Consider the following 15,064-nt stretch of genomic DNA (forward strand, 5'->3'; position numbering starts at 1 on the left):
TATCAATAGGAGATGTCAAGCTTGGTTGATGTGTTTGGTTTAAGATAGCCTTTGTGCTCCAAGATTAGTTGGCCTCCTGAAACTTATAAGAGATTTAAAAAACACCTTAAATTGATCTTTAGGTTGGGCCTTCCTACTATAGGCCCTACTTAGGGCAGCTTTGCAGTTTGCGAACTTACAGCATACTTTAATTTAGACTTTTTGCTAGGTAGGAAGAAGTTAAGTATTTTTTAAGGTTTTTATTGGCCTGGTTTTGATTTGAAAGAACATTGATTGGAGACAAACTGAAGGACATTCCAATCCTGGTTTGGGGGGGGGGAATTCTCTTCTCTTCAGGGAGTTAATACCAGTGGGATAGGAGATGTTATAAAGAGTTGACATTGGTTTGGCTTATTCCTAGATGGTAGATATTGCAGATGTTATGTGCCCCAGCTTTTTACGGGATATTCGTGTTTTTGTAATAATCCAAAATGTATTTTGCAAAGTTTATATGATTATTACATGTAATTAATATTTGGCAGCCACAAAGCAGTAACGTTGACTTCTATAGAGTTTACCATGCCTGCTAGAACTGGCAAACGTCATAATTAAGCATTTTTTTGGGATCTGAACGAAAGACCTTTAAAACCATTTTTTTACTTCTCAGAAGACTAGCTTCATTGACATATTCATAAACAAAAAGCCCTGGAGTTGCTCAGTCTTGGCCATTTCAGTGAAATACAATGTTCAGCCTCCTCAACCTGCCAATAACGGGAGCTGAAGGCCAGAAATAATTATTCCTGGAGCTTGCTAGTGAATTTTTACCTCCTGGAGCCAAGTATGCCCCATACATATTTTTTTTTCTTTCAGATTTTAGGTGTAGTTGCTATAGTTGTTATTCATGTTATGATATTCCATTATATAACTTAATTTTTGTTGACATTCTGAGCAGGCATGTCTAATGATCTCTTAAATTGATTGGGGTCCAATTAATCCCTCGTTCTACCCCCTTGCACCAAAAGGAATCAAGTCCATATTGTACAACTGTATCATCATCTCTGATGGCAGAGTTGTTTTATGAATATAATTAAAGTTTCCAATCCGTGCTTAATGGATCACTAGGCTTTACGTTAGATAAAAGGGGTATTTAACCTGCTGTAAGCGAGCTCTATGGCTTCTTTGTTAATCTATTCATTACTGAATTACCCCCTTCAAGCTAATTCCCCTCCTAATGCTTGTCGTAGTTATTGCTTTGCAAGTTGGTTTTTACAGTAATGAAAAAGAAAAAAAAGACTGGTGTCTTTACCTCAATTGCAATTTCGGTGAAAGGGAAATTGAAAGGGTTGAATCTCTTTGCACCAGTCACGATTCTAATTGCCCTTTGTCTTGAAATGAAGACAAAAAAGGGCCTTGTCAATATACGGAGCTGAGCTGTCATATATTAATTTAAACAAGACAGATCTCGGGTTCTTCCTTCTTCTTTTTGTCAATACCGAAAAAAAAGAGAAACGTTTAATTATTACAAACGATGTTCTCATTTCATTACAAGAGAAGTGAAATCTCAAAGTGTTTCTCATTAAAAAAAAATAATTTTATTTGCTACGGTACAGTAGGATATGAATCAAGGACATTATTCTTATGGACAGGACATATCAGGTAATAATGAAAGTATTTAAAGTGGGAATGATGATGAAATACATTTTGTTCTTGATCTTTTCACAACGAGCTTGAAGAATTTGGCGAGTAAAATTATAAAAAGAGAGCGAAAAAGAAGAGTCTTTCTGAATGGGGCTCAGGATGGAGGCTAGGAGTGTAGAACTAGGTACTGCACTTTGTTGGGTTCTTACACTGTTCTGCACATGGGTCATTTGTGCCCGCTACCCATTGTATTAGCTATATATGGTCAAACCAGTTACCCTTGTCACTGTTGTGGCTCAGCCTGAAGAGCTAGATGGAAGAGTTCTGAAGCCATAGCCATCAGTCTCCTGTATTTTGTGCATCACTATGTCAGGATACTAACACCAAAAACTGTTGAGTATAAATATTTATTGGCTCCTGTGGTTATATATAGTCTTGAAATGCTAACTTAGGCCTTAAGGTGACATCTAAGAATTGTTGTTCTGGTCAAACATTGGCATGTGCTGATGAGTCTTATCACATTTTGGACAACAGTACCTCCAGCTCATTGATGTTGAGATCTGCTGACTTGGTCCATCAGCAAAGCAGTGAGTATCAAAATTGCCATCAGCTTCTGGACTGTATTTTTTTTTTCTGAAACCAACCTAGGTTTGTTAACCTTAACCAACATTGATCATTTATTTTTTGAAGGTCACAAGTAGAGGACACGTTAATTGGACCAATGCGACATTCCTGTTCTCTGGCTGTTTTGGTTGCCCATGGCATGTTAGCACCTATCTCTCATATTAAATTGCAACAAGTCAGCGTGGAGCTACCTTGGCATCGCCAGCAGAAACACCTGCCAAAAAAGATATATATATTTTTTTTTTTTAAAAAACCCTTGGCGCTAAGATGATTTTGTGTGTAAATCATTTGCAGCAAGGCTCGTACCAGCTGTCAGATCTTATTGGCTTTGAGCCTCGAGCTTCACACATTCATATAAATAGTACCAGCCAAAGGCTGCCTGGCTCTGTGACTACCAGTAATTCATTGTGGCAAAGCAGGAACCTGCTAAAATCCCAGTTAGGGCAACCATGTGAGTATTCTCTTTAGGCATTGAATCTGGCACAACTTTGTTAATTAGTAACCTCGTGTGCTTTCCATTTACTTAGGTGTAATGAAGGAAACCTAAAATATGCTCTTTTTACACCCAAATGTGATTATTTAATGTTAAAATGAAGGATGGAGAAGGAATGTTCTGGACACACTATAGCTCATACTCTACTGTTGAAGGGAAACAATATGGCACCGTACACCCATTTGTATGAATACATATATTCTGAGCCCAATAAACTATATCCCTGTGCTTTTTATTTCCATTTATGGAAAAAGCACCCCTACTTATAAATAGGGTATTTTTCAATTTTTTGACTTTCTAGTTGACCTCATTCTAACCTCCTGAGGATTGGAAGGTGTTCACATAGGCTTGTCTTGCTCATTAAATTGAATTTTTCTTGGAATGTAAACTGCCCCTGACAGATAATGTCTTCAGCTCGGAATTTCAGCTGCCAAGCACTGGGAAAATAGTCAGCAATTATATAGAAAGGTGCACTTGCATGGGCTGCTGTATAACGATATAAATATATAATATATATGTCATTCATGAAATGAAACCTTTTGGATTTACACCATATAGAGTGCACGCCAATTTTCTGAACCTTGAACATAAATGCCCCATGACCGTGGTTAAAAAAAACTTTTTAAGGATTTTAGATTGGAAACCAATTTTGAAAAACATATGAGAGTGAATTAGTGTGTTATTGCATTTAAAGGGCCAGTAGAAAAAAATGCAGTCTAAATATACCTTTGTTTTTCCTGTCCGCGCCTTTTGCTGTCAGCTTTAGACCTGGCCATACACAAGCCCATAAAAGCTGCCAACTTTTTCCTTTTAGCTTGTTTAGATATCAGGAATGTTAGAAATCCAGTTGGACAAGGACCTCTGTGGCCCATTGATGAGCACCTCTCTTGACAGCCTCAGTAGGCCTCCATTCTGATCCAGTTGTAGGCCCAGGAACCCTAACAGCTGGATCTTTCCAATTTGACCCAGTATATGGATGCTCAAATTGGACACTTTGGTGAGATGTTCCTGTCTATACCCAGTTTGATGTGTACATGACTAATATCCATTGGAGTGATGATGTTTTTTTCAAGAAAAAAAATGGTGGGCAAAAATGGTGTCACAATAAGTGGAAGCACCAGGACAGGTCAAAATATGGTTGTAAACACTTCTGGTCCAGATGCGTGTCTTGGATATCAGCTGACCCACTATTATTGAGTCCAGAAGGACAGTATTGAATAGCCCAGGGCTGCTGTAGCATTAGAATTGTATATAAGCTCTGTGCACATGTTTCAGATGACATGTTGCTGTCCTATAATACACTCTGTTCTCTGGAGTCATCATTTGATTAACAGCACTTATAGAAAAACATTCCCTGAGCAGTCTGACCTGAAGCGCTCATACATGGTGGAGATATTTTTATTAATGTTATGCATGTTTTGTGTAGGAAGCCTGGCCTGTAAAATACATAATTATGCGTTATTTATATAGCACTAGCTTATTCTGCAGGGTTACATACCTCCCAACTGTCCCTTTTTCGGAGGGACAGTCCCTCTTTTGACTGCTCAACTCGCAGTCCCTCATTTGTACTGGAAAGTCCCTCTTTTCTCTGCACTGAACAGCCAGAAAAAGAAACAGTTTCTCACTTAATTGGCTTTTAGCAGAGAGCCCAGAACAGCTAACAGGTGCAAATAAGATACTTTGTAGACACAAAAACACAGTTTAGATAAGGAGAAATATTTTCAAATTTTCATAACCTGCCAAATTTTGTAAAACAAACATGGTAATTAGGGGGTGTGGCCACAGAAAGGGGTGTGGTCAAAAAATTGCTGCGCTAAGTGCGAAAAAACATTTTTTGTCCCTCTTTTTACTTCCAAAATGTTGGGAGGTATGGCCGGTTATAAAGAGATTATGCATCATTCCCATCATTCTCTCCACCAGTAGAGCTTGCTATCTAATGGCCCTATCATACTCATACACACCAGTTAACCATGTCTTCTTTCCTTAGTTGGAATCGAACCTAGGACCCAAGTGCTAGTCTTGAACAGAAGTGCCTTCGGACATAAAAACTAGCATTTACGGCTAAAACCATGAGACCATTTAAGATTTAAAGATTGTTTCATTATGTTTTAACACAATAAGATGATCTTGGGGAATAAGGTTTATGCCCCTTTAAGTACCGTCTCATTCGGGCGGAGTGATGCTCAGTCTTCCAGCTGGAGAAGAAATGCAATTAAATATGTGGAATATGTTACTGTTGATCCGAGGCTTACAGGCCAGCAGTAAAGCTGCGCGCCTCATTGGGCAGGTAATAAAGGAAAAAACTACATAAAAATGAATGATCCCTGTGCCAACCCACCAGTATTCTGTTGGACACCTGAAGTTGTAAAGCAAAAGGAGGGGAGCCACCCACCATTCTGTAGAAGGACAATTAGCAGCAATACAGCAACAGGATTAATTTATGGTTCGGCTCCCTACGCAGAGGAATAGCAGCCGCTGTAATATCTGGGTTACGGCTGTACGTGCCCTCTGCCAGTGTGAATATCTGGCTTCCTCTCTTCTGCATTATTAAAACTGGCACGAAGCATTCCTAAGGCTTATCCTAATCTGGGTTTTTAATCATTTATCATAAGCATACCAGTGGCTTTGTGAGGTTAATTCAGGGCAGCCCGTAACCCCTTTGGATCCAGGATTCGGACTGGCCAATCATATTAACTGTCATAGGGCTGAATAGGCCACTGGTATGGGCTCATGTAATTTTTAATCAGCCAGTGGTTAGTCCTGGTGAATTTAAGATCACCCCTTAAAGAGCTCACATGTGGCATTGGTTGGAAAAGACCAAATTGTGTTGGCAATCCAGCTTTAGAATTATGAATGTTAATGGAGAACAAAACAATCGCATCGTTGGTGAAGCATTCTGACCAAGGTTTCTCATTCGTTTCACTGTTCCCACCCACTGCTTCAGTTACAGTCTCCTGGCCACATCCCCTGAAAGCTTCCATCAGTGTTCTAGTCCCACCCACTGCTTCAGTTACAGACTCCCAGCCCCACCCCTTCTAACTTCCTTCAGAGTGTTCTAGTTCCACCCACTACTTCAGTTACAGACATATAGCATCTCCCACTTTAGGCTTCCATAGAGTGTTCTAGTCCCACCCACTGCTTCAGTTACAAGCTTTTCCCCCCACTCCCTTTAAATTGCCATTACAAATAACATTTTTAAAGGGCAGTTTGACTGTACCAGTTTAATATTTCCATGGGTTGCTTTAATGGAGAAAAGTATAATCACAGTTGAAATCTAACAAAACAAGACATTGGTTTCAGTTCCCCTTTAAAACATTCTGAACTGAAGTTACTGTTAATGAAGAGTGATATCACTCCATCCGCTTGTATCGCCGTGGAACATTCTTCACCTCAGCGGAACTCTAAGCAGTTCTTTTCCTTTATTATGTTTTTTTTTCAAGCCGGTGAAACAATTTTCCCTGCGAGCCGCTCTCTTCCTGCTGATGAGCACGTAATGTAATATGACAAGGAACAGCAGGAAGTGCAAGGTAAAATCGTTTCCCCCGCCCGCCGGACACTAAACGTGCATTAATGAGTGATACGATTTCAGGCAAGCTTTTCTGGCTTGTGCCTTTTTTATTCCTGGATGTTTCTGCCTGTCCTTTGCCTCCGCCAAGCAGATTGAATTATGAGGGCTTTACTTAGCCTTTAACAGAAGCAACATTATGTTAGTATAGGGATGCTGTACAGATATATATATGGACAACATTCTCCTGGGTTATTGTAGAGACCTCCATGACCTATGCCAACTCTGTCCTCCCTCAGTTTGGTGTTGGTGCTGTTGGAAGTTTGTACTTCCTCTGAAACCATATATTAAGCATTTTGTTATCCTTAAATGTTTCCCAGAGGTTATGTTGGTCTCTTTGCCAATATTCTGGATCCAATTTGGCGTACAGAACATCAACCACCTCCCAAATTCCGTAAACGTATCATTAAGAGAGCTGTTATCTTCGCTGGATGCAACAAGCTCACATCTGTTTGCACTTAAGAGTCGAGACCTCTTTCCTATTTTGCAGCCCTGCAAGGACTCAGAGTCATGGTTTCCCTCTTCTGGTTTCCACCAGTCATCCATTAGTGCTCACTTATCATCCAGCCATATGCCGGAGCTTTGGGTGATTTGTAAGACTTAGTGGTGGGTGGGAAGCCACTTTTTGTGTCCTCTGAAATTAAATTTTAAGTTCAATGACAAGTTTCCCTTGTTTAATATTTAACTTCAAAGCATAGGGCCAATGCATGGAATGTGGCCTAGGTAGCTTTCCCTTGTCTACACCATTTGGAAGAAGGAGCATTCTCTCTTCTCTGGACCATGCCACAACCTTTAACATAAGGAAGGATAAAAAAAAAATCACCATTTTTAACACTAAATTGTATTTGCTAGCTCACTGTCTCTAAATAATATGCTACCCTGCAAGGTTTTTTGTCACACTCAATCACCTTTCAGACTTTACCATAACAGAATGCTGTATTGCAATGCTCTCTGTTGGGGTACGTTGGTATGGTCCAAAAAGGACAAGATGAACCCTCGAACTTCATTCATTCCACATACTTCAGCCCCTCGTTCTGTTTCTCTCTTTCATTGTTGCTTTCTTGTGCTTTCTGTTATATGATTCTCCATGTAACACAATTAACACCCAGGCTGAGCAATGTTGTGCATTCACACCACCACACATGACAAATTGTAAAGCACACAGTATTTGATTAGTCATGGCCAACACTGTTTTTCTGTATTTGTCGTGGAATGTCCTGAACACAGAATAAGCTATACCATCATACAGAGAGAGGGTACTGCAGCTCCCAATGAGTTAAATAATTCCAGAACAGAATTTTAGTAGAAATCTTCAGTGGTGCCAAGGTTATGTGGATACCAGGCAGGGTGTACAAACAGCAACCAACCACACCCACAATCAAAATAAAGTGAGAGGCACTTTAGAGATGATGTAGACTTGTCACCGAGGGCTTAGCCGAAACCCTTTGAATGGTTATTGTAACGCTGTGGCCACCAAAATAGACATGTGTTTTAGATTCCCATCGGAGTTCTGAGCTTGATGATTCCCAGAGGCGTTCTGAGGGTTCACCATATAGATCATTCTAAAAGCAGATCTGCGCCAGGTGCTTTAAGAACAAAGAGATCAATATTCATGACTGTTGTAATTTAGTAGTGAACATTTGTGCATATGTTTTTAGTGCTCTGCCAGCTGCCTTTTGCCTCTTAAAGCTTATTATCTGGAGTGGGGAATGGTATCCTCATACGTATGTCATGGAACTGCCCCTAAAATAAGGCGAGATTTGAAAGCTCTCTTGCAGTTGGAAAACAGTAGATTTGTCACAGGGAAATTCATTTGGGATGTCACTAGACGAACCTGATTTGGAATTCAATATTTTGAGCTTAATTGGGTTGAACTAATTACTTATAATGGGTCCTTGCTTGATTTTCTAACCTGCTTAATACAGTATATGGCCAACTGGTCATCCCAACCAGATAAGCTGCTGGACATCATTCTTTTGCACTTGAACATCTCTCAAGTCTCTCATACCATAAAGCCCAGTTTCATCTATTTCTTCCCGTCTGGCTCCAAAATCTAGAATACTATGTTAAGAATTCTATCCCTTGTATGTGCACCATGTGAGGCCTGAAACCGAACAAAATATTCATCCACCACCATCATAGTTTCTAAACGTATTCTGCTTAATTGGAGGTTTCTGTAAATATCCATAGTTAGTGTTTATGAAATGTTGCCGTATCTCCAGTACTACATTGTCCATGTACAAGACTGTGTGTGCCCAGCCTATGTTCTCTTGTTTGGTGTTCTAAGGACTTCCCATAATGTGCACTTTCGGGTCCACTAAACCAGGGTTCTTCCAACCATTTTTCCTAGCTTCACAAAGTCCAAGGTTTGGCTTTGAGTTACACCCACAGGAAAGTTTGGGCAATAACAAACATTGCTGGTAGACTTCAACCTTCATTTAATGAAGCCTAAAATTATTTATGACTCCGAAGAGGAGACATTTTTGTTCCATTTTACGTTTTATTTAAGGCATGTTTATATTTTGAGTATCAACAACTACAGTATGTGCTCAAAGAGGAGGAGATTTCCCTGCGGGTCCTTATCTTCGATTTTCCTCCCATAAATTGGTGAACCTGGTGGAGTGTGCTATCCCTTCTATATATTATGTAGCCTCTCAAAAAGCCCATGAAATAACCAAAGCATTTTTTGTAAGAGCACTCACCAGAAACCCATTGTGCAAAAGGGAATCGTGCATGAGTAACCTCCACTTCTATTAACACTTCCTTCCCGAGGCACACTTGTTCGCTTCTACCCAGGTGCAACCGCATAGAATTTTAATAAAGATAGTGTAAATGTATGAATGTGCATGCGGTTTGTTGACATTTATGAGTGCTGTTTCATGTGGAAGGGCTTCTCTCAGTTTGATAAGCTGGAACTCATAGACTAAATATGGATGTGATGTGTTTCTTCCGTGTGGTCTATTTTCTAATGGAGTACATCATTGATTTAGAAATGTTGTTGAACTTGGTGGACGCTTGTACAACTTGTAGATGGACAGGAAGCAGGGACATAATGATGGAGCAAATGCCATGGGGTGATGGTTATAGGGGGCCCAAATGAAGAGTTTGTGTATGTGAAACAAATCATCATCACTGAAGATTTTAGGTACCTTATAAAGATGTTGTGGGTCCCAGCGACTTATGGTGGCAAATGTAGAATTAGTGCATGGCCATAGGAGGAGGACATCGGAGACTGCAGTAGGTCACCCAGTCAATGTTAGGCATTGGTGGGGACTGGACAGCAACACAGTATTAAAAAGGGGTCAATTACTAACATAAATGAAGTGTGCACAGTGTCCTTTTGGATTTAATTTGGCAAGTATTTGACCAGTTAACCCTCAATCCCATGGTAACTGCCGTCACATTCTGATTTGCATCTAACTGCTTTGCCAAAATGAAGCATTTGCACATGCAGATTCATGACTGATCCTTTTCGGAGCATATGTTCAAAATGGCGTGTGCCTCTGATTTACTTGCATTGATTCAGCCCACTTTGGGAACCCCTGGAGCTACCATGAGATCCAGGGTGGGGGTAGCTCCAGGGTTCTCCAGGCTCAGTTATTATTATATTAGGCTCGTATTATTATATTATTTTTATTATTATATTATTGTAGGCTCAGTTATTATTAACACATATTTAGCATCAACAAATTCCACAGTTGCTTTCCATGCATCAGAAGAGGCACTTGGGGGTGTTTTTGTAAATTATGTCAAGCTGGGGGTCTGGCACTTGGCACAGGAGAACCTTGGGTTACATCTTGGTCTTGGGCAATGGAGCCCAATGGTTTCCCAATATATGCATATCTATGTATGGTCTGCGTTTTATTTCTTTCTCATAAGACCCCATGTTTGAGTGGATACAGGGATAGCTGCAAGCCAAACCCAGAAGCAGAATGAGTGATGGTGGTGTAACTACAAGCTAGGCACTGAGCCATTTTCTATGGACTGCTGCCAAGTTTAGCGTGTGTGGGCTCGTACCATAACCTTTCAACTAGAAGGAAGAGGATTCTCTTTCGAATGTAGACAAATTAGGCCGCTCTCCCTTTTATTCTTTGATACATGTTTGGCTAAAAGCTGGAATTCCTTCGGATTGTTCTGTAGAGTCGGAAATGTCTGCTCTCTAGAGATCACTTAAAATCTCCTTTTTATAAAATCATAACTAAGCATTTTGATGCGCTCAAAACAGTTGCAGGCCATCAGTTACCGGTCCATGAATGTTTTAATCACTGTCAGTATTCTTGTGTTTTTTTTGGAGTTTTCTTGGGCTTCTACTTATTCCTGAATGTCACCCTGTTGACAGAGAATCTTAATGTCTAATGTCCTGTAAATGTCAGTGATTGCGCGCTGGTCAGAAAGTGATTTACATTTTTCCTTTCTAACTATCTGAAATATTACAATGGCTTTCTGCGATTGAAGGTCATTGGAACAATAGTAGTAGGAGTAGTTTGCAGGATAAATATAGGATAAATTTACTCTTTGTGCACTTCAGGTTCAGAGAAAGCCCAGTGCAGGAATAGGCATTGTCATTTACATGGTTTAGATATTTTAATATGTATACAGGCACGGCCAATAAATACGGTTTACGCCTTTTCCTCAGTCTGGCTGCCCCTCCCTGTTCTCATTGACTGGCTCCTAGATATTTATAGTGCATCCTCTATTGATATAGCACCACTGTTTTCTGCAGCATTTTACCCCTATTAGGGCCTTCAAAGCAATGTCCCTATTACATCATAATGGTCCTTTGCCTGGTAGGAAGTTAGATGTATTTAATATGCATAAAGATTCCACCAATCGGGGCTATGTCTTCTTTTTTTCCCCTTCTGGAAATCAGGCTGCTGCCCCTATACCATTCATTGCAGATAACAGCATCAAAAGAGCTTTGTAAAAGGGGATGGGGGTTCCAATGTTAATGGAAAGAACAATTTGGGTGGTATGGGGGTGCAACAGTTGGAGCAGCAGCGAATCGCAAGGGTAGGGATATTGAGATCTGAGTGGGGCTCTGGTTTATGCAATTATTGAGGGGTGCTTAGGGGTTTTTAGGTACAACATGGAGTTGATTCAGTAAAATGGACCCCTGTCGTTGTTCTTGGTACCAGTGTGTGTATTTCATGAGCAGATTTAGGCGTTCACAGTAGGGATCGGATCCAAACAGTGATGCACTGGCTGAAAACCAGATCAGTTTGACATAGAGCCCCTACAAGCCCATTCTATCTTAATGGGTTGCTGTTCTTCTGGGGTATCTGGGGGCAATGATATCATAATTATTTTGATATTGTATCTAAATGGAAAGTGTTTGATGTTTGACTTAGAAATCTCACATTATATATTCTTGCTGGCAGCACTAATCTGCATTCCACCTGCATTCAAAATTAGAATATTTCCAGTGCCCTCTCCTTTAATTATTCTATCTTTGCAAAGTGCTAGAACTCTGTTCCTCTGAGATCCAGGTGTAATGCCCTGCTCTGCTGGGTTGGGTGGGTTACAGCTTCCATGCAAAGGGTCTGGTTAATGGTAGAGGCAGCTGGGTAATGGAAATAGCAGACTGTTTGTATCATATCAACATAGTGCTCTTTGGTTGCAAGGTTTACTGTCCTAGGAAACCAAGAATTGCATTGAAAAGTAGAGTAAAGCTTCCCTTTAATGTCCCCTGTTCTATATCATTGGGATTGCAGCCCTTAAAACACACTCCTGCCTTTAATTATTTTCTAGATTTCGGTGCCTTTTCCAAGCGCATTTCCTTAATGTTGGAATACATTAACACAGAGCTGCGGCTCAAATGACTTTGTACATTTCTTTCTTTTTTTTTTTTTTAATTTTGCCTTTAAAAATAGAAGTCATTAAGGCTTTTCTGAACACGCTGTTTTAATGGCTATCTCTGCAGCTATTAAACACTTCCTTTCCAATGTTGGCTGATTGTACTGCCTTTAGGAAGGCGAAGGCCGTTCTGTTTGGCTTTTAAAAGGAATATTGACGTTCGCATTATTTTTTAGCGGAATGTTTTATGGTGACCATAAGTATTTGTGTTTTAAATGCATTTATTTTAATGTGGCAGAGAGACTTGCTTTCTTATTGCTTTGCATTTAATGGAGCAAATAATGGCATGCTTGGAATATAGCAGTAAGGTTGATGTCAAATGGGCAATTACATTAAAAAGAAAGTTACCAGCCAGGCTTATATTTAGATTAAGAGAGCAAGAGTCAAGGCCTTGATTCATGCTCTCTTAATCTATGTATAGGACTAGTTGATACTTGAACAGAAAGAGCCACCAACACAGTAGCTGGACTAGCTTAATTTGGCCATCTAGTAGGTCCAACGTGAGTTCAATCTGAGGCGTTGGCCCAACACATTCCTTGGCTCATGGGATTTTTCTCTCAATGTGCTCAAAATTTGAACAAGGCTTAAACCAACATCAATCAGGGAGGCAATCTGGAGCAGCAAGTGCCTTTATTAAGGGACCTTAATGCAACAACTCATGAGAACACCCATCAATGCTGAATTCTGTTTAGTGGTACATGAGCGGAAATCACTGATAAAACACATACCTTCTGTATCAGACTTTATACCTCTTTCTCTTCACCCTAGGTAAACCTCTATCACAATTTGCTGGCCCATTGTGGCAGGTTTTATGCTGAGCTAGGATTGTCCATTGGGGTCACCAGAGTGGAGAGCCAAGTTGATAGCTTGGATGCTCATTGTTGAGGGTTGTCTGGGAGCATAATTTTCTGCACCTGTAATGACCTGGCTTGGACATTGATGCTGTCAAAAATAAGATGTTTTTTACACTATGGTTTAGTTACCCTTTAATGACAAGTTTATAACATCTTGTCTTTTCTATGTATACCTTTTTAATGGAAATACAATCATGGCCAAATCTTGGTCCTACATTTTGTTCTTATCTCTTCTAGTTCTTGTGCCTGAAGAATATCCGAACATTCCTCAAAGTTTGCCATGACAAGTTTGGATTACGGAACTGTGACCTCTTCGACCCCTTCGACTTGTTTGATGTCCGGGATTTTGGAAAGGTAAAAAAAAATATCCAAGTTTAGTTACATTTAGTCTAAAACAAAGTATTTGCCCAATGTGGAAACCAAGGTAGCAGGTCAATATGTGCTGATCTGATGTTGGTCCACAGGTCAACAGATTACCGTACTTTTCTGGAGAGGACCACGTGTACAGCTCAATGTGGTCCTTGCCCAATGGTTATTTAGTCAGCAAGATCGATATCTGCCTACTGTATGTTCCAACCAGATATATGGTCTACTTTTCAGGTCATTCAGGCTGAACATTTTGGATTCTGTAGGCAATCTGGTCCTTTTGAGTTCTCCAGGAAGACCTATACATACTGTCATATGGGTAACTTGTTTTTAACAACCTTTAAAATCCAACTAGATAAAGAGTCTGTTCATCCAGAGGTGGTGTGTTTGTTGTCGCTTTTTGTCTAAACGCTTTTTGTCATCTTGTCATGCTGTTTTTTATTGGTCGTAAAATGTGCCCTGAACAAATTCAAGATGTTAAAACTATAGTTGATATGTTGACTTTAGTTCCTCATTGTTCAAATGTTTGGAGAGGATCCAGCAGGTTACAGTAACTCCCCAGTGATCAACAGCCTTGTGGCATTGAACGGTGTGCTACTCAAGTGTTTAATAGTTAGAGAAGAGCATCTTTGCCAATGTACATGTAACACTGGGACCTTTAATTTCTAGATTGGAGAGCAGGGATTGAACATCTCAGGGAGGTTGAAGATCTAATACTCTAGGACAGGGGTACCTGACCTTTTTTACCCGTGAGCTGCATTTAAATGTAAAAAAATTTGGGGAGCAACACAAGCATGAAAAAGTGCCTGGGGTGCCAAATAAAGGCTGTGATTGGCTATTGGTAGCCCCCATAAGGACAGACAGCCTACAGGAGACTCTGTTTGGCAATACACCTGGTTTGTAGTCAACTAAATCTTTCCTTCACACAGGAATTCAAAAATAAACACCTGCTTTGAGGCCACTGGGAGCAACATTCAAATTGTTGGGGAACAACATGTTACTACCGAGCTACTGGTTGGGGATCACTGCTCTATGAGATATTTATCCTGTCCAGCTGGTGAGGTGGGGGACTGTTATTGTTGTACAAGGCAATATTAGTACTCAAACAAATGAGCACCCTACTCAGCTAATTCTCTTCAGTGCTTAACGGTGTTCTAATTCCATGGTTTATGTTGTGCATACAGGGCAAAGGACCAGTTTGGGCTGATCTGAATGTTTGACCCACTTGGCTAATGATTATGGTAAGAGCTGGTGGAGACCCATTGGGACTGCATCAACATGCCAATGACAAGATATTCCAAAATGCCTGGTAGATATTTAGCATTTTACAGATATTGGTTGGGAAGGCATTTGAAAAGGCCAGTAAACTGCCAACTTAATCTGAAAGGGTCAAGATGGCAGCTTTCTTTGGCCTGTGTATGACCTCCTTTGTAAATTGTTTCAAGACTCTTTCTGAAATCAATTCAGTTTAAATTACCCCTGTAGTGAGATGAATTGTGGATAATTTTGTTTGAAGGTACTTGAGAAAGAGTCATGGTGACCTGAAACGCTGTGTTGAATAAAGTAAACCACTGGAGAGAAGTAGTTGAGACTAGTGTAGTCTTCCATCTGCCTTGAAGCACCAGGACAACTAGGGCCATTTGGTCCAGGCAAGGCCTTGGAAGTCCCCTATAAGTTGGTATTATAGAGGTA

General features: G+C 40.2%; 1 protein-coding gene across 9 annotated transcripts in view; it reads left to right on the top strand.

Moving 5' to 3' along the window:
* Positions 1 to 15,064, top strand: part of vav2.S (vav guanine nucleotide exchange factor 2 S homeolog) — a 108,413-nt gene that overhangs the window by 16,616 nt on the left and 76,733 nt on the right. For 8 of the 9 annotated variants that reach the window (XM_041574082.1, XM_041574081.1, XM_018231845.2 and 5 more), the window contains 1 exon segment: positions 13,244 to 13,360. The exons of the other annotated variant lie outside the window; for it this stretch is intronic. In XM_041574082.1, coding sequence (XP_041430016.1) covers positions 13,244 to 13,360 — 117 coding nt within the window. 9 annotated transcript variants of the gene reach the window in all.

This window comes from Xenopus laevis, chromosome 8S (genome assembly GCF_017654675.1).
Source record: "Xenopus laevis strain J_2021 chromosome 8S, Xenopus_laevis_v10.1, whole genome shotgun sequence".
NCBI lineage: Eukaryota > Metazoa > Chordata > Amphibia > Anura > Pipidae > Xenopus > Xenopus laevis.